This window comes from Mercenaria mercenaria, chromosome 2 (genome assembly GCF_021730395.1).
Source record: "Mercenaria mercenaria strain notata chromosome 2, MADL_Memer_1, whole genome shotgun sequence".
NCBI classification, from domain to species: domain Eukaryota; kingdom Metazoa; phylum Mollusca; class Bivalvia; order Venerida; family Veneridae; genus Mercenaria; species Mercenaria mercenaria.
Genome location: NC_069362.1, coordinates 12,681,760 through 12,700,325, shown reverse-complemented (window position 1 = coordinate 12,700,325; position 18,566 = coordinate 12,681,760). Strand labels below are relative to the sequence as shown.

Sequence of the window (18,566 nt, the reverse complement as noted above, 5' to 3'; positions counted from 1 at the left end):
TAATTTTATTTTTGATCAGTTTCGTTGAGAAAATTGTTCATATTTATATTATCAGACATAAAATTTTGTTTAGTACATTAATACGGTTGAATCAAATTTAACAGTACTAAATTCGATCAAATATAAGAATTTCTTACATTTTGAAAAGTCAACTCTAGTCTAGTGCATATTACATGCGAATACGCACTTACCTGTATAACAGGTGAGGTAAACAAACTATGAAACTTTTATAATCATCAAAACTTTTCATGTTTAAGACATAAAAGTACACGCGTTATTGGATTATTTCAGGTAGGATGAATAAATTTTCTGTATATTTTCATTTTGTACTGTAACACCGTCTAATTGTATTAATTTGACATTAATCTTGACAGGCCTATATTTTCTATGCAACTTTCATTGTACCTTTAATGCTAGCAGAAGAAATTACATTAAAGTGTGTTATTTACTGCATTTGGATACATAACAAATAAATTTCATTTTATTTATATAAAGATGCAAAGTCTCTTGTATTAGGGTTCGTCGCATTTTCTTTGAACATACACAGTACCATGTTTATATACAATTATCACAAATACAGAAGTGACCTTAGATGTGAGTAAAGTATATTTGTGTGTGTATCTATTTGTATTCTTTTTTACTTAATGTATTGTTGCTAGAACTATATGCTATTTTTGTAGTTTTGTGTTTATATTTTGAACGTGTATGTAGGCAAGAACTGCGATGTCCGTAGCATACTATTAGGTGATAAAAATACAAATGTATGGTTAAGTCAACGTCAGTTTTATATGTCGTGGGCGTAAAAATGCCACTATCCCTGCCTACTACGCAAACATATTACATAAGGTTTCGGCAGAAACATTCTTAATCAATATACATAGATCATCTCGAAAGTTCAACATTACGAAAAACTTTGTCAAAAAATTGTTGTGACATGTTTCCTGAATTTTATTTTCTTTTAAAAAAGATAAGTTATATAAATTGTCAAAGGATGTTTACAATTTTTGATGTGTTAGAGTCTATTTAAGAGGGTAACGTTCACATTTCTTTTTCAGTTTCATGATATAACCATTACAAAGGTTTCTTACATAAATTTGCCATTGGTTACTCTGACTGTTTCGGGCAAACTGGTACATATCTTTATACCAAACTGCAACTAAATGTAAACTGTTCTGCATAAGCGAAGATTTTTTCTCCTAACATCTCAAAATCGCACATAATCATGAATCTACATTAATGATTTATACATAGTATTATTTTATAAATTGCAAAAAGTACAGTTTTGACCAGCGCGAAATATCGCATTACTCTATTTTCAGACTTTATAAATATTACATATTCAACAGTTTCTGTCCTCGCTATTTGTATGCGAGTCTTAACCACCTTGACTTATAGATTTTTGTATTATAAACGCCCCATTTCAGTTTAGATCGGTGTCAGCAAAATATATTGAGTTTTCAACTTTCTACGTTATGGATATATTTATTTTACCAATGCATTGAACCGTTTGCAAATGTAATTATTCTTAAGACTTGCCTTTTCCTTTAAGATATGTATCGTCTGATAATATTTTAACTCGTTCCTTAATCATAGTTTATGTCAAATATTTTATAGCGTACACACAAACAGAATATATTAAACTACATTAATTAAGTATATTGAACCATATTATAAACATGCACTTTGTTTTTGTAAGTAAGTTAAACTATAATAAACCACTCTGGGTTCATGAAGAAAAGTTTCAGCGCAGGTCTATCATATCAAAGATATACTGCGTTACTCTTCATTAATCACAGGCTATATTAATACAGTTCACTATATTACCTTACTTCTTGCTTTAATTATTTACAACTTCCCACGTGCGGTTAATAGAGTCAGTGAAATAAATTATAAACTATACAAACTATATCCCTTGTATACTATTAAAATACTAAAATGCGTGGTAAAAAATGCGACCGTTCAGACATCTGTGGGTCGTTCCAACGGATGATGTTACGTTGTTGTGTTCTTTTTATTTATTTATTTATTTTTCGGGTGGGGGTTGGGGGCGGGGCGCACGACATGGCAAATAAAACTTCATCGCTTTAGGCTGTTGTGTCCAGAAAGAGATGAGTTTGATGAGTGACTTGCCACCGTGGTTGAAAGAAAAAATAATCTCAGCAGGTAGAAACTAAACAATTTATTGCATGTGTTCATGTGTAAAATACATAGAGCAACGTCACATGAAATAAATCAACATTGTGTAAGACAATGCACTTGGAGTAAGCTGTATATTACAGCTAGAGCTACAATTTTACATCACATTTTTAATGCGTGTCGAACACGTTATATATATCTTTATAATTTAAAGAGTATTTCATATATTAACTCATCAACATTTTTTACTTTTATTTACAGTCGGTAACAATGAATGAATGCACTTTTTATTTGACACAAATCTTTATCATTTCAGTTGCATAACTGAACTGTACACATACTTTTTTTTGTCCGAGTGGTTAAGACCGCTGACTTTGAAACACCTGCCTCTCACTGCTGTGGGATCGAAAGCTCACTCTGTCATGTGAGGAACCGTCAGTGGTTTTACCCAGGTACCCGTCTGTGGCTGAAGTAATGCTCAGAACGGCTCCTGGAATCTTCATCCGTCGTCAAAAGCTGGAAAGTCGCCACATTACCGAAATTGTGTCAGTTTGGCTAAAAAGAAGTCTACCATCTGCATTACTCTCAGACAGCGAATGGTATCCTTAATTAATGTCCGGCTATTTAGTATATATCGTATATTTTTTACACCACTTTTCAGTTTCTTTTAACAACGGGCATATCATTTTAGCAGAAAAAGTAGAAGTATTGAACTCGCCCCGGCGTCGACCGCCGTTGGTTAAAGTTTTTGATAAAGTCAAATATCTCTGTTATTATCAAAGCTATTGACATGAAACTTAGCATAGTTATTAACTATCAAAGTCTACACCAGTAGAAATGACCCCCATAACTCTGATTTGAATTTTGACAGAGTTATGCCCCTTTTTAACTTAGAATTTTTTGGTTAAAGTTTTGCTTAAGTCAAATATCTCTGTTACTATCAAACCTTTTGACTTGAAAGTTGAAAAACAGTTATCTACTATCAAAGTCTACACCAGGAGAAACAATTCCTATAACTCTGATTTGAATTTTGTTAAAGTTATGCCCCTTTTAACTTAGATGTTTTTGGTTATTAAAGTTTTTGATAAAGTCAAATATGTCTGTTACTATCAAAGCTTTTGACTTGAAACTTAAAATAGTTATTTACTATCAAAGGCCACACTAGAGAAACAGTCCCCATATCTCTGGTTTGAAATTTTGACAGAGTTATGCCCCTTTATAACGTCCGCTACTAGTATCACTGTTACTTTCAAAGCTATTGACTTGAAATGGTTATTTACCATCAAAGCTACACCAGAAAAAATAGTCCCAACTCTGATTTGAATTTTGACTGAGTGATGCCCTTTTTACTGGCAAAGCTGTAATTCAGAGTCAAGCACTGAGAAAAGTAGAGCGTGTTTTCTTACAGGCAACTCTTGTTTATGCATAATTTTAATATTAAATTACATAATAAAGCTGAAGCTTAAATACGGTATGGAAAGGCATGAATTTATCTGACACACTGTGGTGACTGATTTCGTGCCTTCGGGGCCATATATATACACACTATAAGATGCTGGGTGGAGTGAGAATTCAAATGAAACTTGAAAATGCTATTAATCAACTTTTAATTGGGGTATCAGATTAAAAAGCTATTTAAGATATTTGTACAGTTCATTGTACATATATTTTCTGACGGAAGTCATGTCGAGTTTTAGACATGTTTGATATACCCAAAAATAATCGGATACTCAGATAATCTGTTGAATGACGGATGTATTACTAACATCACTGTTGGAGCTGTCAAAATATCATATTGAGACGTTTGATTTTAACTTAAAGAAAGGAACAAAGGATATAGACCCGGGAAACACCGTGTTTAGATTAATTTGCCGCGGTCGCTGTTATGAGAACCTGAAGATGTATTGAAACATCTGAGCATTATGTATATACATGTATGTTAAAACTTTAAACCGAATCTTTTATTGTATGATTAATCTCGACATTTGTGAGTAACTAATTTTGTTAAAGTATACACTAAATGTCCCTTTTAAGATCTTTTGACGAAATGGAAATTAAAAGATTTATAATACAAGATAATCCTACTTTTAAGCGCATACATTTTTGTGGGGCTTTAAAAGTTGATAACCATAGTTACCACGAGGGAACAAAAGTTTTGCAAAAAATTAACCGAATTTATCAAACTGATAAAATATGCAAAAAATGCATGTGAAAGTCATCGGTGTTAATGCCCGTCTGATAATAAACCTTTATTAATTCTGCACCGGATCTATACATCATACATTGGCAATTACGTGAAAGTTCCCGCAAAAACTGAAATATTTGCTCCTTATGACACTGTGCAAATAATTGTATGGTTATAATTTCTGTTTTTACTTGATTGATCAGTGGAAAACGGGACGTGTTGATGTTCACAACATTATTAAAATGACAGGAATCCGAAAGCGTAAAAAGTCACAATTTTGTGTCCAAATTCTGCCAAAAGGTCACATAAATTTTCACTGTATACAATCAAAATGTCTTACATTGGTTAAAATAAGGGATAACCTTCTTGTCTAACATATGCAAAAACGAACAGCAGCAGTGCATAGCCTAAAGATTGATATAGAAAATCTTGAGAAAATCATAAAACCATGTACATTGTAATAAAAATCGCCGCAAGGACAAATGCATTTAAACAACATACTAAAATATTCGATATGCATGTTTAACAGAAATGATTAATGATAAAACGAACACTTCAGATATCTATTAGAACTCTCTTTCACGCAGTATAACAGTTGATAGGCCTTACAATATCCGCGAAAACTCTATTACATGTCGAAATTGGAAATAGGTACATCAACCTTCTTTAACACGATTTAATATAACACACCATGTTGTTATACACGATGCAAAAAAGTTATATGTCTGTCTGTCTGCTTGTCTGTCTGTAAACATGAAAATGAGGGAGAAAACATGAAAAAGAAGCTGTGACCGTACAAACATGAAGCGAACATTTAGAAAAAGTGTAAAGAACCTAACGAAAATCAAACCGCCATGTAACAATTTACCTCAATTAACATACCATACAGAGTCTGAGTAATACATATGTAGTATATATTTTTTTTTGTACCAGTAATTTATACTGATTACATCTCAACGAAATGTTTGGTAATGATGCAGCTAAAAATGTTTAATATATTTGAAAGTGAATTAACTAAATCAACCATGAATATATGTTTATACAAACCACAGACGCATACGTACAAAGAGTGGGATGAATAATGTTGCGTTTTCACCATATAAGTTCCGCACCGCTTCATTTTATTTCACTTACCTACATTTTGCTTTGAATAAGATGGAGTAAACAGGATTTTTAAATAACTTAGCATATTCATGCGGACGAAGGTATACATCAAATTATAATAAAAGTTGCAATGTATATGTATTTTATGATATGTTCTTTAAATTTATGCTAAAATACGTATTTATTATTTTTCAGTGAAAGTGTTAGTGGACCTGTTGGGTATGGAGGGAGGAAGGTCGAGGTACAAGAGGCAGCGTTCACTCTCGTAGACCCTACCTATGGATACTTAGTATAATGCAACTAGTCTTCGAGTCCGTAACACCTTCATAATGCCACCAAAACGCCACCGGTTGCCTCAGACATTTCCACATAAAATTGTGTTTATTATTTCGTTGGTGCTTTGTTTGTGCGCATGTGGAAGCATAGTGAACGCAGTGATAGCATGGAGCAATTATCTTTGGGGATACTACATCGGGACTGGATTCTGGTCTGGTGCTGTCATTCTTTTGGCGGGAATGTTTGGTATTGTTGCCAGTTATGTACGTAGCATCTGCGCCGTGAAGACATTCATGATTATTTCTATTTTCGGGTGTGTTGCTTCCTTAGGAATGATCGCATTGGCTTCCGGTGGACTTGATTCCGAGAGCGGGTTTTACAGTGGATATAATAAAACCTTGTTTATGACTCATGTCGTCCATGCGGTTTACCTTGGACTTGGCGTCCTGCAGTTGGCTCTGGGTGTTCTTTCTGATGGAATCTGTATATATTATCTATTTATCGGGAGAAGTGCTGAAATTTATTGCGTGAAAAATGACGAAAAAAGGAAGCGCAAGAAAAAGCGCGAGAACATTCGGAGGGAGGGGAAAGATAGGTCAAGTACAGGTAGTCAGGTTCCGCTTGTCGGTGAAACTAAGCAATCAAAACGGAAAAGCAAAGACAAAGATATATCAAATAACCAAAGAGGATCGGAATCCATTGACGAAAATACAGATGTAAACGAAATTTTCCCGATACCATACACTGCAACAGGTACCCTTGATAGGCCGGCCCTGTTGCGTCAAGAAGCATTAATGGCAAGTGTTTCGCCTATTCGAAACCCATATAATAGGAGTTCGTCTTTTTCAACATTCGGACGCGTTGGAGGTCCAGACAGAGAATCATTAGTAGTTCACCCGACTGACGACAATGCGAGTGTTGCCGACACTGTCACTACCAAAGTTCCTCAAAGTCCTGACGATGAATGCCATTACGCTCAGACGATGTTATTTGGACCCCCAGTGCCTATAGAACAAGACGAAGTACTACCACCGTATGAAGTCATAGACAGTAACCTTTTGAGAAAGAAACCTAAACGGCGGGGTCTGAAACGCCCTAAAAGTGAAGAAGTTCATGTTGCCGGTAGACAGTCACGTGGCCGTAACAGTGTTCCGGAACAGGACAAGAGAAATAGTAGTAAAAGAAGTAGAACCTCACAAGAACGATCAAAAGTTCCTCCTGGTAGGAAAGAGTATCCAACTGAACATGGCTCATTAAAGAAACATTCATCTAAACAAAGTAGTGGTGAAAATGCTGTGTTTAGGCTGAGTAAATCAGCAGATTTGCTGACTTTTGATGATGAAACTAAAGATAAAAAGTCTCCTCAGAGTAATTCTGGTTTACACGAACAAGGTGTAGCTTGTCATGATTTTGCTCATTCCAGTGACATGATTCTCGTGATGGACCAATCAGTTCGTCTTAGACACAGACGTCCACAAAGTCAGACAATGAAAATCAATAGAGATAGACGACTAGAAAGAAGGCGTAAAGCCCTGTCTGCAGAAGTTCAACTGAACAAAGACCAAGAAAGAACTGGACTAGAACATAGAAGTGACTCCATAGATGGGTCAAATTCCAGTTTATTTGCAAGCAATAGGATAATGCCAACAAAATTTTCGCTACGGCAACCTGTTCGCCAGATAGGTATGCCACATGTGTGTTCCCCGGTGCCAGTAAAACCGCTGGTAAGTGTACCAAGGGTAAGCCCACCGCCTAAACCACCGAGAAATTATTCTGTCACGGCTGAAGATTTAAACTACGATGAAATAGACATGGACGAAGAGGTGGACACTATCTTCGCCGATATAGATGGACTTAACAATAATGACGATGTGTTTGCATTAAAAGAGACATCCGTTTCTACAAATGTCATAGAAGAGAAGCCCTTATTATGTACAGAACGAAAACCCAGTAAGGTTGCTGAAATTCAAGTGTCGCAAGTTCAGAAACAAAACACATTCTTGAGAAGTGACGATGATGTTACTATAGATACGGCTCGCGTGCCTTTATCACCTGAAGTCAAGCTAGACTCTGGTCCAGTTTTAAAATTCATTCCCCCAAAACGAGAATCAAAACCACCTATTGATAACGTAGATGGGACGGCTAATAAAGAAACCATAAAGAGTGGCATTATTTCAGTCGATAAAAGCAAAGAGGTTCATCCTAAAAGACAGTCTGCTGATACAATGGTCTTACCATCATCGCCAATTATGAGACCGCCGCCAATTGCGTTTCTAAGAACAAATAAAATTGACGATCAAGTGCAGAATGAAAACTTAGCTGAAAACCGTGCGAAAGATAACGATGTGAAAACACAGTCAAATTTTCAGTTTGGAAACACAAATAATAAAAACACAGAAATAGTTTATGCAAAGGTTTTAAAAGGAAGTCCAAACTCACCAGCATCGCCAACATCACCTACGTCACCTACCGCAAAAGTTCTGAAGGCAAAACGACTTACTTACACTTTTAAAGACAGGGATGTGAGTGTATTCGACCCAATAGGCAATAGCAAAGAAATTGAAGAGACTATAGAAGCAACAGAATCAATATCTGTACAATTTCCAGTTGACAAACCAAAGGAAACTGAAGTAGTAAAGAAAAATGAGCATCCTGTCGCTGAAAAGCATAATAGTAACATTGAATCTCGTCCTAACGGTATAGTCCGCCAGCCGCCTTTGTCGCCATCAGAAAGGATTCTTCAAAGGAAAGCAAATATGACTGAAGTGCAGAAGGATCTGTCGCCATCAAAGGAAGATAGACCTGTCATAATTCAACCAGCAAACACTTCTAAAGACTTTGACAAAAATGTTCATGGTGCAAGGCCAAAAACGTCATATAAAGGACTGTTTGCTCCTTTGGTTGCTCCAAAACAATCTCATGGAAGCAAAACTGATACAAAACAATTTAAGGCTGAAAAACCAGTTTCAAATAACGTTACAAGCGGTTCAGGTAACAGTGCGGATTCTCAACAAAAGAATATAATACAACAACCATCCCGTATTAGTGGGAAAAGCACTTCGTTACCACCGACGTTGCCAAAACCGCCAAGAACAAAAACAAATGTAAATACAACCGACATTAATAGAATAACCAGTAGTGTTCCTAACAGTAGTGTTCAGTTTGTGTCACCGGTCATTTCTACGACAACAGCGACGATTCCAACGTCAGGTGCAGCAGCGCGAGACGTTCCAGTAAATCGTGTTCAAGGTATCTCTGTGTCACAACCTATGTCGCCAAACTCTCAAGGTGTGTTGCACCTTCCCCAGTCTCAATATTCTAGGCAGGTGTCAGGTACTGTTTCACCGCCTGTGGCGGCCGCAAATAATCCGCATGTAGCTGGAGCGGCGCCAAATATTAACATTAGGCAACAAAATAATGCCCAACAAAATAATGACAACCAGCCAAACAAGCCGTTGTTTTCGGTTGTGTTGTAGAGGTTTTCTGTCATGCTTTTCATTTCTGTCATATATAAATGCAAGGGTGTTAGCCTTTTGCTTACAATGCATTTGCATGAACTTTGAATTTCATCGGTTTTATCATCGTCGTATACTGTAATGAAAATCTATGTAATACATTTAAGAGATGCTTTTAGCATTGAAGAACAAAACAAAATAATAAGAGCTAGAGCAAATAAAAGTACGGCGTGCCTCGACTAGGGAGAAAGAAATTTAGTTGTATGTGTTTAAGCTAATGAAAAAATTGTACAGCATCATTTTAAGAGAAAGTAAGTAAGTAAGTAAGTAAGAGTGTATGCTACTTAGGACACATTAAAAGTAATATATAGGCAATTAATTGAAGCTCTGCTCTTGCTTGAGTAATACAACGTGAAATTGTTAAAGCCAATTTAATACCTGTTTCAGCTTAAAAATATATATCAGGGCACTTTTATATGCATGTAGAAGGTAATGACGAATAAACAAAAGTGGCAATATTTTTATGTTTTATTTGACATGCTTGCTATGTTATTTAAGTCTTTTATAATGTTGTAATGCTTTTTTTTTCTGATAATTTTTATTATGTTTATCGCTGCATTTAAAGCATTTTACGTACATAAATATGTATTGCTTGCGCTTTTAAACATGAAATTGAAAACTATTTATTAAAGTTACATTTACAAAACTATAAACATGTTCTATTTTTATCCGAGTGGTTAATGTCTATGACTTCGAATCATTTGCCCCTAGCCGACGTGGGTTCGAAACCTTGCTTAGGGTGCTTAATTCGTCGTGTGATGAAGCCGTCAAGCTAACCTACGGGAAGATGGAGGTTCTATCCATGTGTCCGGTTATGCTTGAAACAATGTCCTGGTTCACCTGGGGTATTACTTCCTCTTAAAAAGATGGGGAAAATCGCCATACGGTGGCCTAAATTGTGTAGGTGTGACTCTAAACCAAACAAGACAATCAGTTTCACTGCAGCTGTGATGGTCGTCTTCATTCTAGTGCCCTTAATTCTATTTTTACTAGTTAATTAGTATATTTCATTCGAATAATACCAAAATCTGTTGCATTATATAGCGTTATTACTTTGAATCGGGAGTTGGGTCATCATGAAGCTTTGAAAATATGATAATGCTGCCACCTATATCCGTTTTGATTTGTCTTTGCCAGATTCTAATGGAGTATTACGTATAAATTCCATGAGAAATTTCGGATGTAGCTAAATGTAGAAGTTAATCATAAAGACAAACTTTTCTTGAAACAATGAGTGCTAGCATTCTTCGTAATTGCCACTTCAGCCTGTCTTTTTATGCCCCCGAAGCCCCCGAAGGGAGGCATATTAGTTTTCAACTGTCCGTCCGTTCGTTAGTTTGTTCGTTCGTTCGTTCGTCACAACGTTAACTTTTTGCATGAAGGCACTTTACTCGCGAACCACTGCACCCAGGACCTTCAAACTTCACATACTGATAGTACTTATTGAGTACACGACCCCTACTGACTTTGGGGTCACCAGATCAAAGGTCAAGGTCACAGGGGCCAATGTTAACTTTTTGCACGAAGGCACTTTACTCGCGAACCGCTGCACCCAGGACCTTCAAACTTCACATGCTGATAGTACTTATTGAGTACAGGACCTCCACTGACAGTAGGATCACCAGGTCAAAGGTCAAGGTCACAGGGGCCAATGTTAACTTTTTGCATGAAGGCACTTTACTCGCGAACCGCTGCACCCAGGACCTTCAAACTTCCCTTGCTGATAGTACGTATTAAGTACACGACTCCTACTGACTTTGGGGTCACCAGGTCAAAGGTCAATGTCAAAGGGGCTAATGTTAACTTTTTGCATGAAGGCATTTTACTCGCGAACCACTATACCCAGAACCTCCAAACTTCACATGCTGATAGTACTTATTGAGTACACGACCCCTACTGATTTTGGGGTCACCAGGTCAAAGGTCAATGTCACAGGGGCCAATGTTAACCTTTTACATTAAGGCTCTTTACTCGCGAACCACTGCACTCAGGACCTTCAAACTTCACATGCTGATAGTACTTATTGAGTACAGGACCCCTACTGACTTTGGGATCACCAGGTCAAAGGTCAATGTCACAGAGGCCAATGTTAACTTTTTGCATGAAGGCACTTTACTGGCGAACCACTACACCCAGGACCTTCAAACTTCACTTGCTGATAGTACTTATTGAGTACACGACCCCTACTGACTTTGGGGTCACCAGGTCAAAGGTCAAGGTCACAGGGGCCAATGTTAACTTTTTGCATTAAGGCTCTTTACTCGCGAACCACTGCACTCACGACCTTCAAACTTCACTTGCTGATAGTACTTATTGAGAACAGAACCTCTACGGACTTTTGGGTCACCAGGTCAAAGGTCAAGGTCACAGGGGCCAATGTTAACTTTTTGCATGAAGGCACTTTACTCGCGAACCACTGCACCCAGGACCTTCAAACTTCACATGCTGATAGTACTTATTGAGTACAGGACCCCTACTGACTTTGGGGTCACCAAATCGTTCAATGTTAACTTTTTGCATGAAGGCCCTTCACTCGCGAACCACTGCACCCAGGACTTTCAAACTTCACATACTGATAGTACTTATTGAGTACACAATCCCTACTGACTTTGGGATCACCAGGTCAAAGGTCAAGGTCACCAGGTCAAAGGTCAAGGCGCTGCGGGGGCATTTGTCACCATTAGTGACAGCTCTTGTTTGTTATGTTTGATTGTTAGGCTTAACATTATCTCAGGTATTATATTGGCCAGTAAATCAATACTTGTATGATGTCCGCGGAAAGTAACTTATTGGTCACTTGAGTAGATGCGACAAGTTCGGAGGAAGGGAAAAGACTACGATTTACACCACAGAGTAATGTAGCTTTAGCGTCCCTTTAACTTGCAGATATGACAACTATTGACGTGCTGGGTAGTTTTATGTCTAATTCACAAGTTACTGCGTGTTTTCACGAAAACATTATAAAATAGTTTTATGACAGTAAAATACGATATAAAACACAAAAAACAGCACTTTTGTTACATAACATGTTAAGGTCAATAGATGTTGTTTTTTTCCTTCAAATACTTACTTCGATGAAAGAAGCTACATATGTATAAATATGTACATGTACGAAGACTGAGTCATACCTTTATCTCCACATGTCTAACAGGAAGAAAAATTAAAAATGGTTTCGATTTTAGGGCAGTTCATTCTACTTTAGTTAAAGTGAAATATAGTCGTTTTGGAAATGGAATATGTTGATTCATTTATGTTGTCGATATTATTCGATGAAAGGAACACATGGAGAGGTCAAAACACATTTATTCGCCGAGCTAGGATTGATATTTCGGAACCGTTGTCAAACTTTGTTAAACAAAAACGACCATCGTGCGTAAACAAACTGTTTTACTGCCTTTTCATTCCATTTACAATTATTTCCTTCACGACATTTTCGGTCTGGTTATGCCTTTATCTAAGAGCAAGATATAGGGCAATGCAGAGCAAAAGAAGGGTCAAGGAATATGTACGAAACGGGGCTTTCTCATACAAGTTTCCTATATTCCTATTATTTTGTGATCGTGGAAACTTCGTGACTGATCGGTTCATACCAGCGATAGCTCGTAGTCTTAGGGAAGTTTTCGAGGGAGATGAACCTCTTGTGTGCACGGAGGAAGAACATTTCTGGCCTGGTAAACCAAGACTACAAGAAACTGAGCGCTTATTTGATCTTTCTTCCGTTGTGCTTGTCATTGTATCAGCCGAAGTTTTACGTGATCCGTTCATCAAGAAACAGGTCGAAATTGCGTGTATTTTAAGAAAACCCATATTATTGCTTCTAATGGAAGATATAGAAGAAGAAATGTTACCGTTATCATGGATGAATGCGAAAATCGTTGATATTGAAGTTATATATATAGACGACAATCCAGTGGAACTGATAGCTCTGGATTTCAATAATATATGCGATATACTTCTAGAACTGATGTCAGAATCTTTTCCGTCATCAAAGCTCTAGATTTAGTATTAGCAACCGTACTACAATTAAGTGTAAGCCTGTAATATCTGCCAGAATATCAACAGAGGCGATTATTAAACCTTTCTGAAATTCTACTTTTCTGCTAAATATTATGTTGGTTTGGTAATTTTTCGAATGGCACTTATTAAATGAATCAAGTATCCTAATGACACAAAACAAAACTAAACTTCTAAACCTGACTATATCAAAGAACTGAAATAAATTCACTTAGAGAAAAAACTACAGGTAGATAAAATATTTGCAACTATTATTTTTTATTTACTGAAAAAAAAAAAACACGGAAAAATAAAGACAAAGTTATATCAGATGACCAAAGAGGATCTGAATCCATTGACGATAAATACAGATGAAAATGAAATTTTCCCGATACCATACACTGCAACAGGAACCATTGATGGTCCGGCCCTGCTGCGTCAAGAAGCACTTATGGCAAGTGTCTCGCCTATTCGAAACCCATATACAAGGAGTTCGTCTGTTTCAACAATCGGACGGGCTGGAGGTCCAGACAGAGAATCATTAATATTTTATGGAAAAAGTAACAATGAGTTCTTTATTTGCAAATACAGTCTGTTGAGAAGTCTGTTGAGAAACTTGAAACCACATTTAAAAGTAGTTTTGTTGATGTAAAAACAGAGTTATAAACAAAAATACCTTTGTTTGAAAGCAGTGCTACATATAGAAATAAAGTAATATAAAAGTCGCATAGTCGGCTATTTTCTAAAAATGATATACATGATCTCTTCTTACATAATCTGTTAAAGTCAATAGATTTTTTTTGTTGTTGTTGTTTTTCGATGAAAAAAGCTACATTAGATATAATAATATATACTTGTACGAAACTGAGTCATGCCGGTATACCCACTCGACAAACAGGAAGAGAAATAAACGATTGTTTCAAGTATTTTTAGGGCATTCACTTTGGTTAAAGTAAAATATACGTTTTGGAAATGAAATATATTGATTCATTTCTATTGTCGATATTATTCGATGAAATTAACATACGGAGAGGTCAAAACACATTTATTCGCCGAGCTAGGATTGATATTTCGGAACCGTTGTCAAACTTTGTTAAACAAAATCGACCATCGTGCGTAAACAAACTGTTTTACTACCTTTTCATTCCATTTACAATGATTTCTTTCTCGACATTTTCGGTCTGGTTATGCCTTTATCTAAGAGCAAGGCATAGGGCAATGGAGAGCATAAGAAGGGTCAATGAATATGTACGAAACGGGGCTTTCTCATACAGGTTTCCTGTATTCCTATTATTTTGTGATCGTGGAAACTTCGTGACTGACCGGTTCATACCAGCTCTTACTAGTAGTCTTAGGGAAGTTTTCGAGGGAGATGAACCTCTTGTGTGCACGGAGGAAGAACATTTCTGGCCTGGTAAACCAAGACTACAAGAAACTGAGCGCTTATTTGATCTTTCTTCCGTTGTTCTTGTCATTGTATCAGCCGAGGTTTTACGTGATCCATTGATCCATAGGTAGAAATAGCGCGTATTCTGAGAAAACCCATACTATTGCTTCTAATGGAAGAGACAGACGAAGAAATATTACCGCTAGCATGGATGAATGCGAAAATCGTTGATATTGAAGTTAAATGTATAGATTACATTCCAATGGAACTGACAGCTCTAGATTTGAATAATATATGCGATATACATATGCACTTATAGAAATCATGTTAGAAGCCCTTCCGTCTTCAGAGCTCTAGATTTACGCTTAGCCATCGTACCACGAAAAGATGTTAAGCGTAAGCCTGTAAAATCTGCCAGAAAATCAACAGAGGCGATTATTTAACCTTTCTGAAATTCTACTTTTCCGCTATTATGTTGGTTTGGCAGTTTTTCGAATGGCACTGGTTAAATGATTCAAGTATCCTAATGACACAGAACAAAACTAAACTTCTAAACTGGACTATATGAAAGAACTGAAATAAATTCAATTAGAGAAAAAACTACAGGTAGATAAAGTATTTGGAACTATTGTTTTATATTTACTGAAGTGAAAACTAGTAAAAACCCATGCACACCTTCTTCTGTTACTGACTGCAGTACTGGATAGTCTATTTTCCAAATCGAAGTTTAACTTCCAAAATGAATCAGCACATTGTTTAAAGCTCCTGGACCAGTGACGGTATCTACGAGGCACTGCTCTTTATTTTTGAGATTGATTGACTTTTCATCTAATGAGTTTGCTTGAGATATATCAGCCTACATGATAAGCTAGCACATGTTCTACCATGACGTCTCCATATGTCATTTCTTTCTTTTAAAACCAACATGATTAAACGGTTGAAAGTGTTTTCGTCATGTGGTTAAGTTGAGTGTATGAATGCCAAATGAGTAAAACAAACGTATCCTTTCGACTTGCTATCATTTCTATCACAGTATTTTAATGCATTGCTTCGTAAGTAACAAAGGAGTGTGATATCAACTTGAACAATGGGATTACAAACCCTCGCATTTTATTACTTTTCAAATCGTTTCATATAGGAAAAAATACCCATGTTATATCATATATTTATTTCTTAGTAATTGTTCTAACATATAGTAGTTAAACAAAGTAGGAAGTCAACCACTGTATTTTTATCAAATAATCAAAGTATTTGCTTGATTTATCATCTGATTTACCTCGGTTCAACGTTCAGATGCGTAAAAAATGCAATATAGTCCACGCAACAAACATCTGCGCATCTGAACGCTGAACCGTGGTAAAGTAAGACAATAAACCACAACGAGGCATTGTTTATTTTCATTCTTACATCGTTGACAAAAATTATGCTGAACTTTATTCATCAAAATAGTAACGAACTTGACGCCATGTGGCAACATTATGACGTCATATTGTTCTCTCACAAGATTTTCAAAAGAACATTAAATTGTAGTTAAGACTCATGACGATGTGACTTATAATTAGATTTCAGAATATTTTTAATTAAAATCGGGAACTGCATTTTCATCGGAATGCGAATAGCAATTAACGTATGCCTGTCTTTTGACTGTTCAATCTAGATGTTGTAAAATTAATACCGAATCCTGACATTTATTTTGTTCTGGTACTCAAGGAAAGAAACAACTTGTTTTTTTTTCCAGATGAATGGTTAAATGTTCAATTTGAGATCTGTTATCATAACAGTAATAAATTATTCTGCAACGCTTAGACAAAGACAGCAAAGCTTTATTAACAGATTGCTGCGTCAACTTTAAAGTAAGTGTATGGTTTTTGAAGCCGTCTCTTCTGAATTTCCCATATACCATAAGTCATTTAAGCTTCATACGATCTTTGAAATCCATTCTTCCGAAGGTATTAATTAGATTTTTTTAAATTTTAAGATAATCCAGTTGTCTGTTTCTATAGATGTATGACTAGATACGCTGTCTTAAAAGCATCACGCTTAATGTCTTCTGTTCCTCACCACAATTATCATCTTTTATTACGTAAACCCGATGATATGTCTCACCTATGTAGAACACTGCCTCATCAGAAGAAATAATTTGTTTCTGTAAATCTGATTGCTTAATACAATTTCTGCAATGGCCTGGAACTTGCCATTCGTTTGTCAATATGTGCACTTGTGGAGCTGATTACAAGTAACTAATTTTTCAGTTATTTCGGTTCATGGCTTCAAAAAAGTATGGGGTAAGCTTAAGCTTCTAACTTGGTTGTCTCAGTATTTTGTTTTTGGTTTTTGTTGGGTTTGACGTCGCACGGACACAATTATAGGTCATATGGCAACTTTCCAGCTTTGATGGTGGAGGAAGACCCCAGGTGGTTGTCTCAGTAGTTTGAGCTCTTGCTTTTTGGAACGTATACACTGTAACCCAATTTGGTATATATCACAGTTTTATACACATATATCAATTTTGAATCTATACTATGCACAAAGGGTACAAGATATATTGAAATGCGTGTTTGACATAGTACATGAGGTTCAAGAACATTATATCGTAGATTGATTAAACATTGTGCATGCGGGGTCATTAAAGCAATTATGTACTAGTATTTTATGTCTAAAATATTATCATTTTGTTTGAGTCATAAACAATATGATCAGATATGTTATATTTATATACAAAAAAAACATAACCTTTTATATTTACTTTTATAGTATAGTCGGATATATTTACTGTTCTTTTATATTGTATAGCATAAGCAACAGTAACGGTTATATGATATAGCCAGAATGTAATTCTTATGTCATAGGGAATATAGAAAATTTCCCCATGACAAAATACCCGGCTTTATTTAGATTCGACTAAATAATATCACCCTCATGTTGAAATGCTTGAAATACAATATTATCAACTGAAACTCATAAAATACGATTGAAATAGACTCTACATTCAATTTACGACGATGGTCAGCTCACTTGTAATTAACCTTGCCTGAAATAATGAAAACCATATAAGTAAAACAAGTAATCTCAACCAAGACCCAGTGATTCGAAACATAAGCGGCTGTTTTTAACTAACACCAGTTAAATTTTGATTAAAACTATTAGTCTTGGTGGGAAAAACTATTATGATGGTTGGTCTTTACCGTAAAGAATAATACGGGTTAATATTCTTAACCCATTCATTTGCTTTTTTTTCTATTTCTTCTAAAATGTCGAAATATGACCGTAAAAGTTAATACACCAGTAGTTAATCGTCTGTTAAAGTTTCGAACAACTGGGTCCAGGAAGTAAAATACAATGCTGCAAAAATAATAAAAAAAAAGTATTTTTAGATACCCGTAAGGTAACGATAGTAAAAAGTGAAAGATTATTTTGGGCAATGGATTATGTTGATTCCTTTATGTTGTCGATGATATTCGATGAAAGGAATGTATCGAGATTTCAAAATCCACTTACTCGTCGAGCTGTCATTGAGTATTCGGAACCGTTGTCAAATTTTGTTAAACAAAAGCAGCCATCGTTTGTAAACAAACTGTTTTACTATTTTCTTATTCCATTTACAATAATTTCTTTCTCGGTGTCTTCATTCTGGATCTGCCGTTACTTAAGAGCGAGACGAAAGGCAATTCAGAACATAAGAAGGAATAGTGCGAAACGGAAACAGGTGTCCTATATTCTTACTGTTTAGTGACAATGAAGAGTTTGTGACAGAGCACTTTGTACCGGCTCTCTCTAATTGTCTTAGAGACGTGTTCGAGACAGCTGAAGAAATTATATGCACGGAAGACACACATTTCTGTTACGGCAGATTCAGGATAGAAGAAAGTGAGCGATGTTTTGCTCTGTCGTCTGCTGTGCTTGTCTTAGTGTCTGAAGACTTTTTAAACGATGAAATCTGTCGGATGCAAGTAAATATAGCTTGCTCTAT

At 36.0% G+C, this 18,566-nt stretch overlaps 1 protein-coding gene across 2 annotated transcripts; it reads left to right on the top strand.

Moving 5' to 3' along the window:
* Window positions 1-161: 161 nt before the first annotated feature.
* LOC123563213 (uncharacterized) lies at window positions 162-10,402 on the top strand. 2 transcript variants are annotated; one of them, XM_045355887.2, is made up of 2 exons: window positions 162-291; window positions 5,621-10,402. In XM_045355887.2, the coding sequence occupies exon 2, from the start codon at window positions 5,755-5,757 to the stop codon at window positions 9,175-9,177; it is 3,423 nt and encodes a 1,140-aa protein (XP_045211822.2). In that variant the 5' UTR covers window positions 162-291; window positions 5,621-5,754; the 3' UTR covers window positions 9,178-10,402. The 2 variants fall into 2 exon arrangements, with proteins under 2 accessions (XP_045211822.2, XP_045211823.2); XM_045355888.2 differs by lacking the exon at window positions 162-291 and adding an exon at window positions 5,430-5,526.
* Window positions 10,403-18,566: the final 8,164 nt, after the last annotated feature.

Coding starts and splice junctions, on each gene's coding strand:
- LOC123563213 (XM_045355887.2), top strand. CDS start 5,755: ATGCCACCAAAACGCCACCGGTTGCCTCAGACATTTCCACATAAAATT.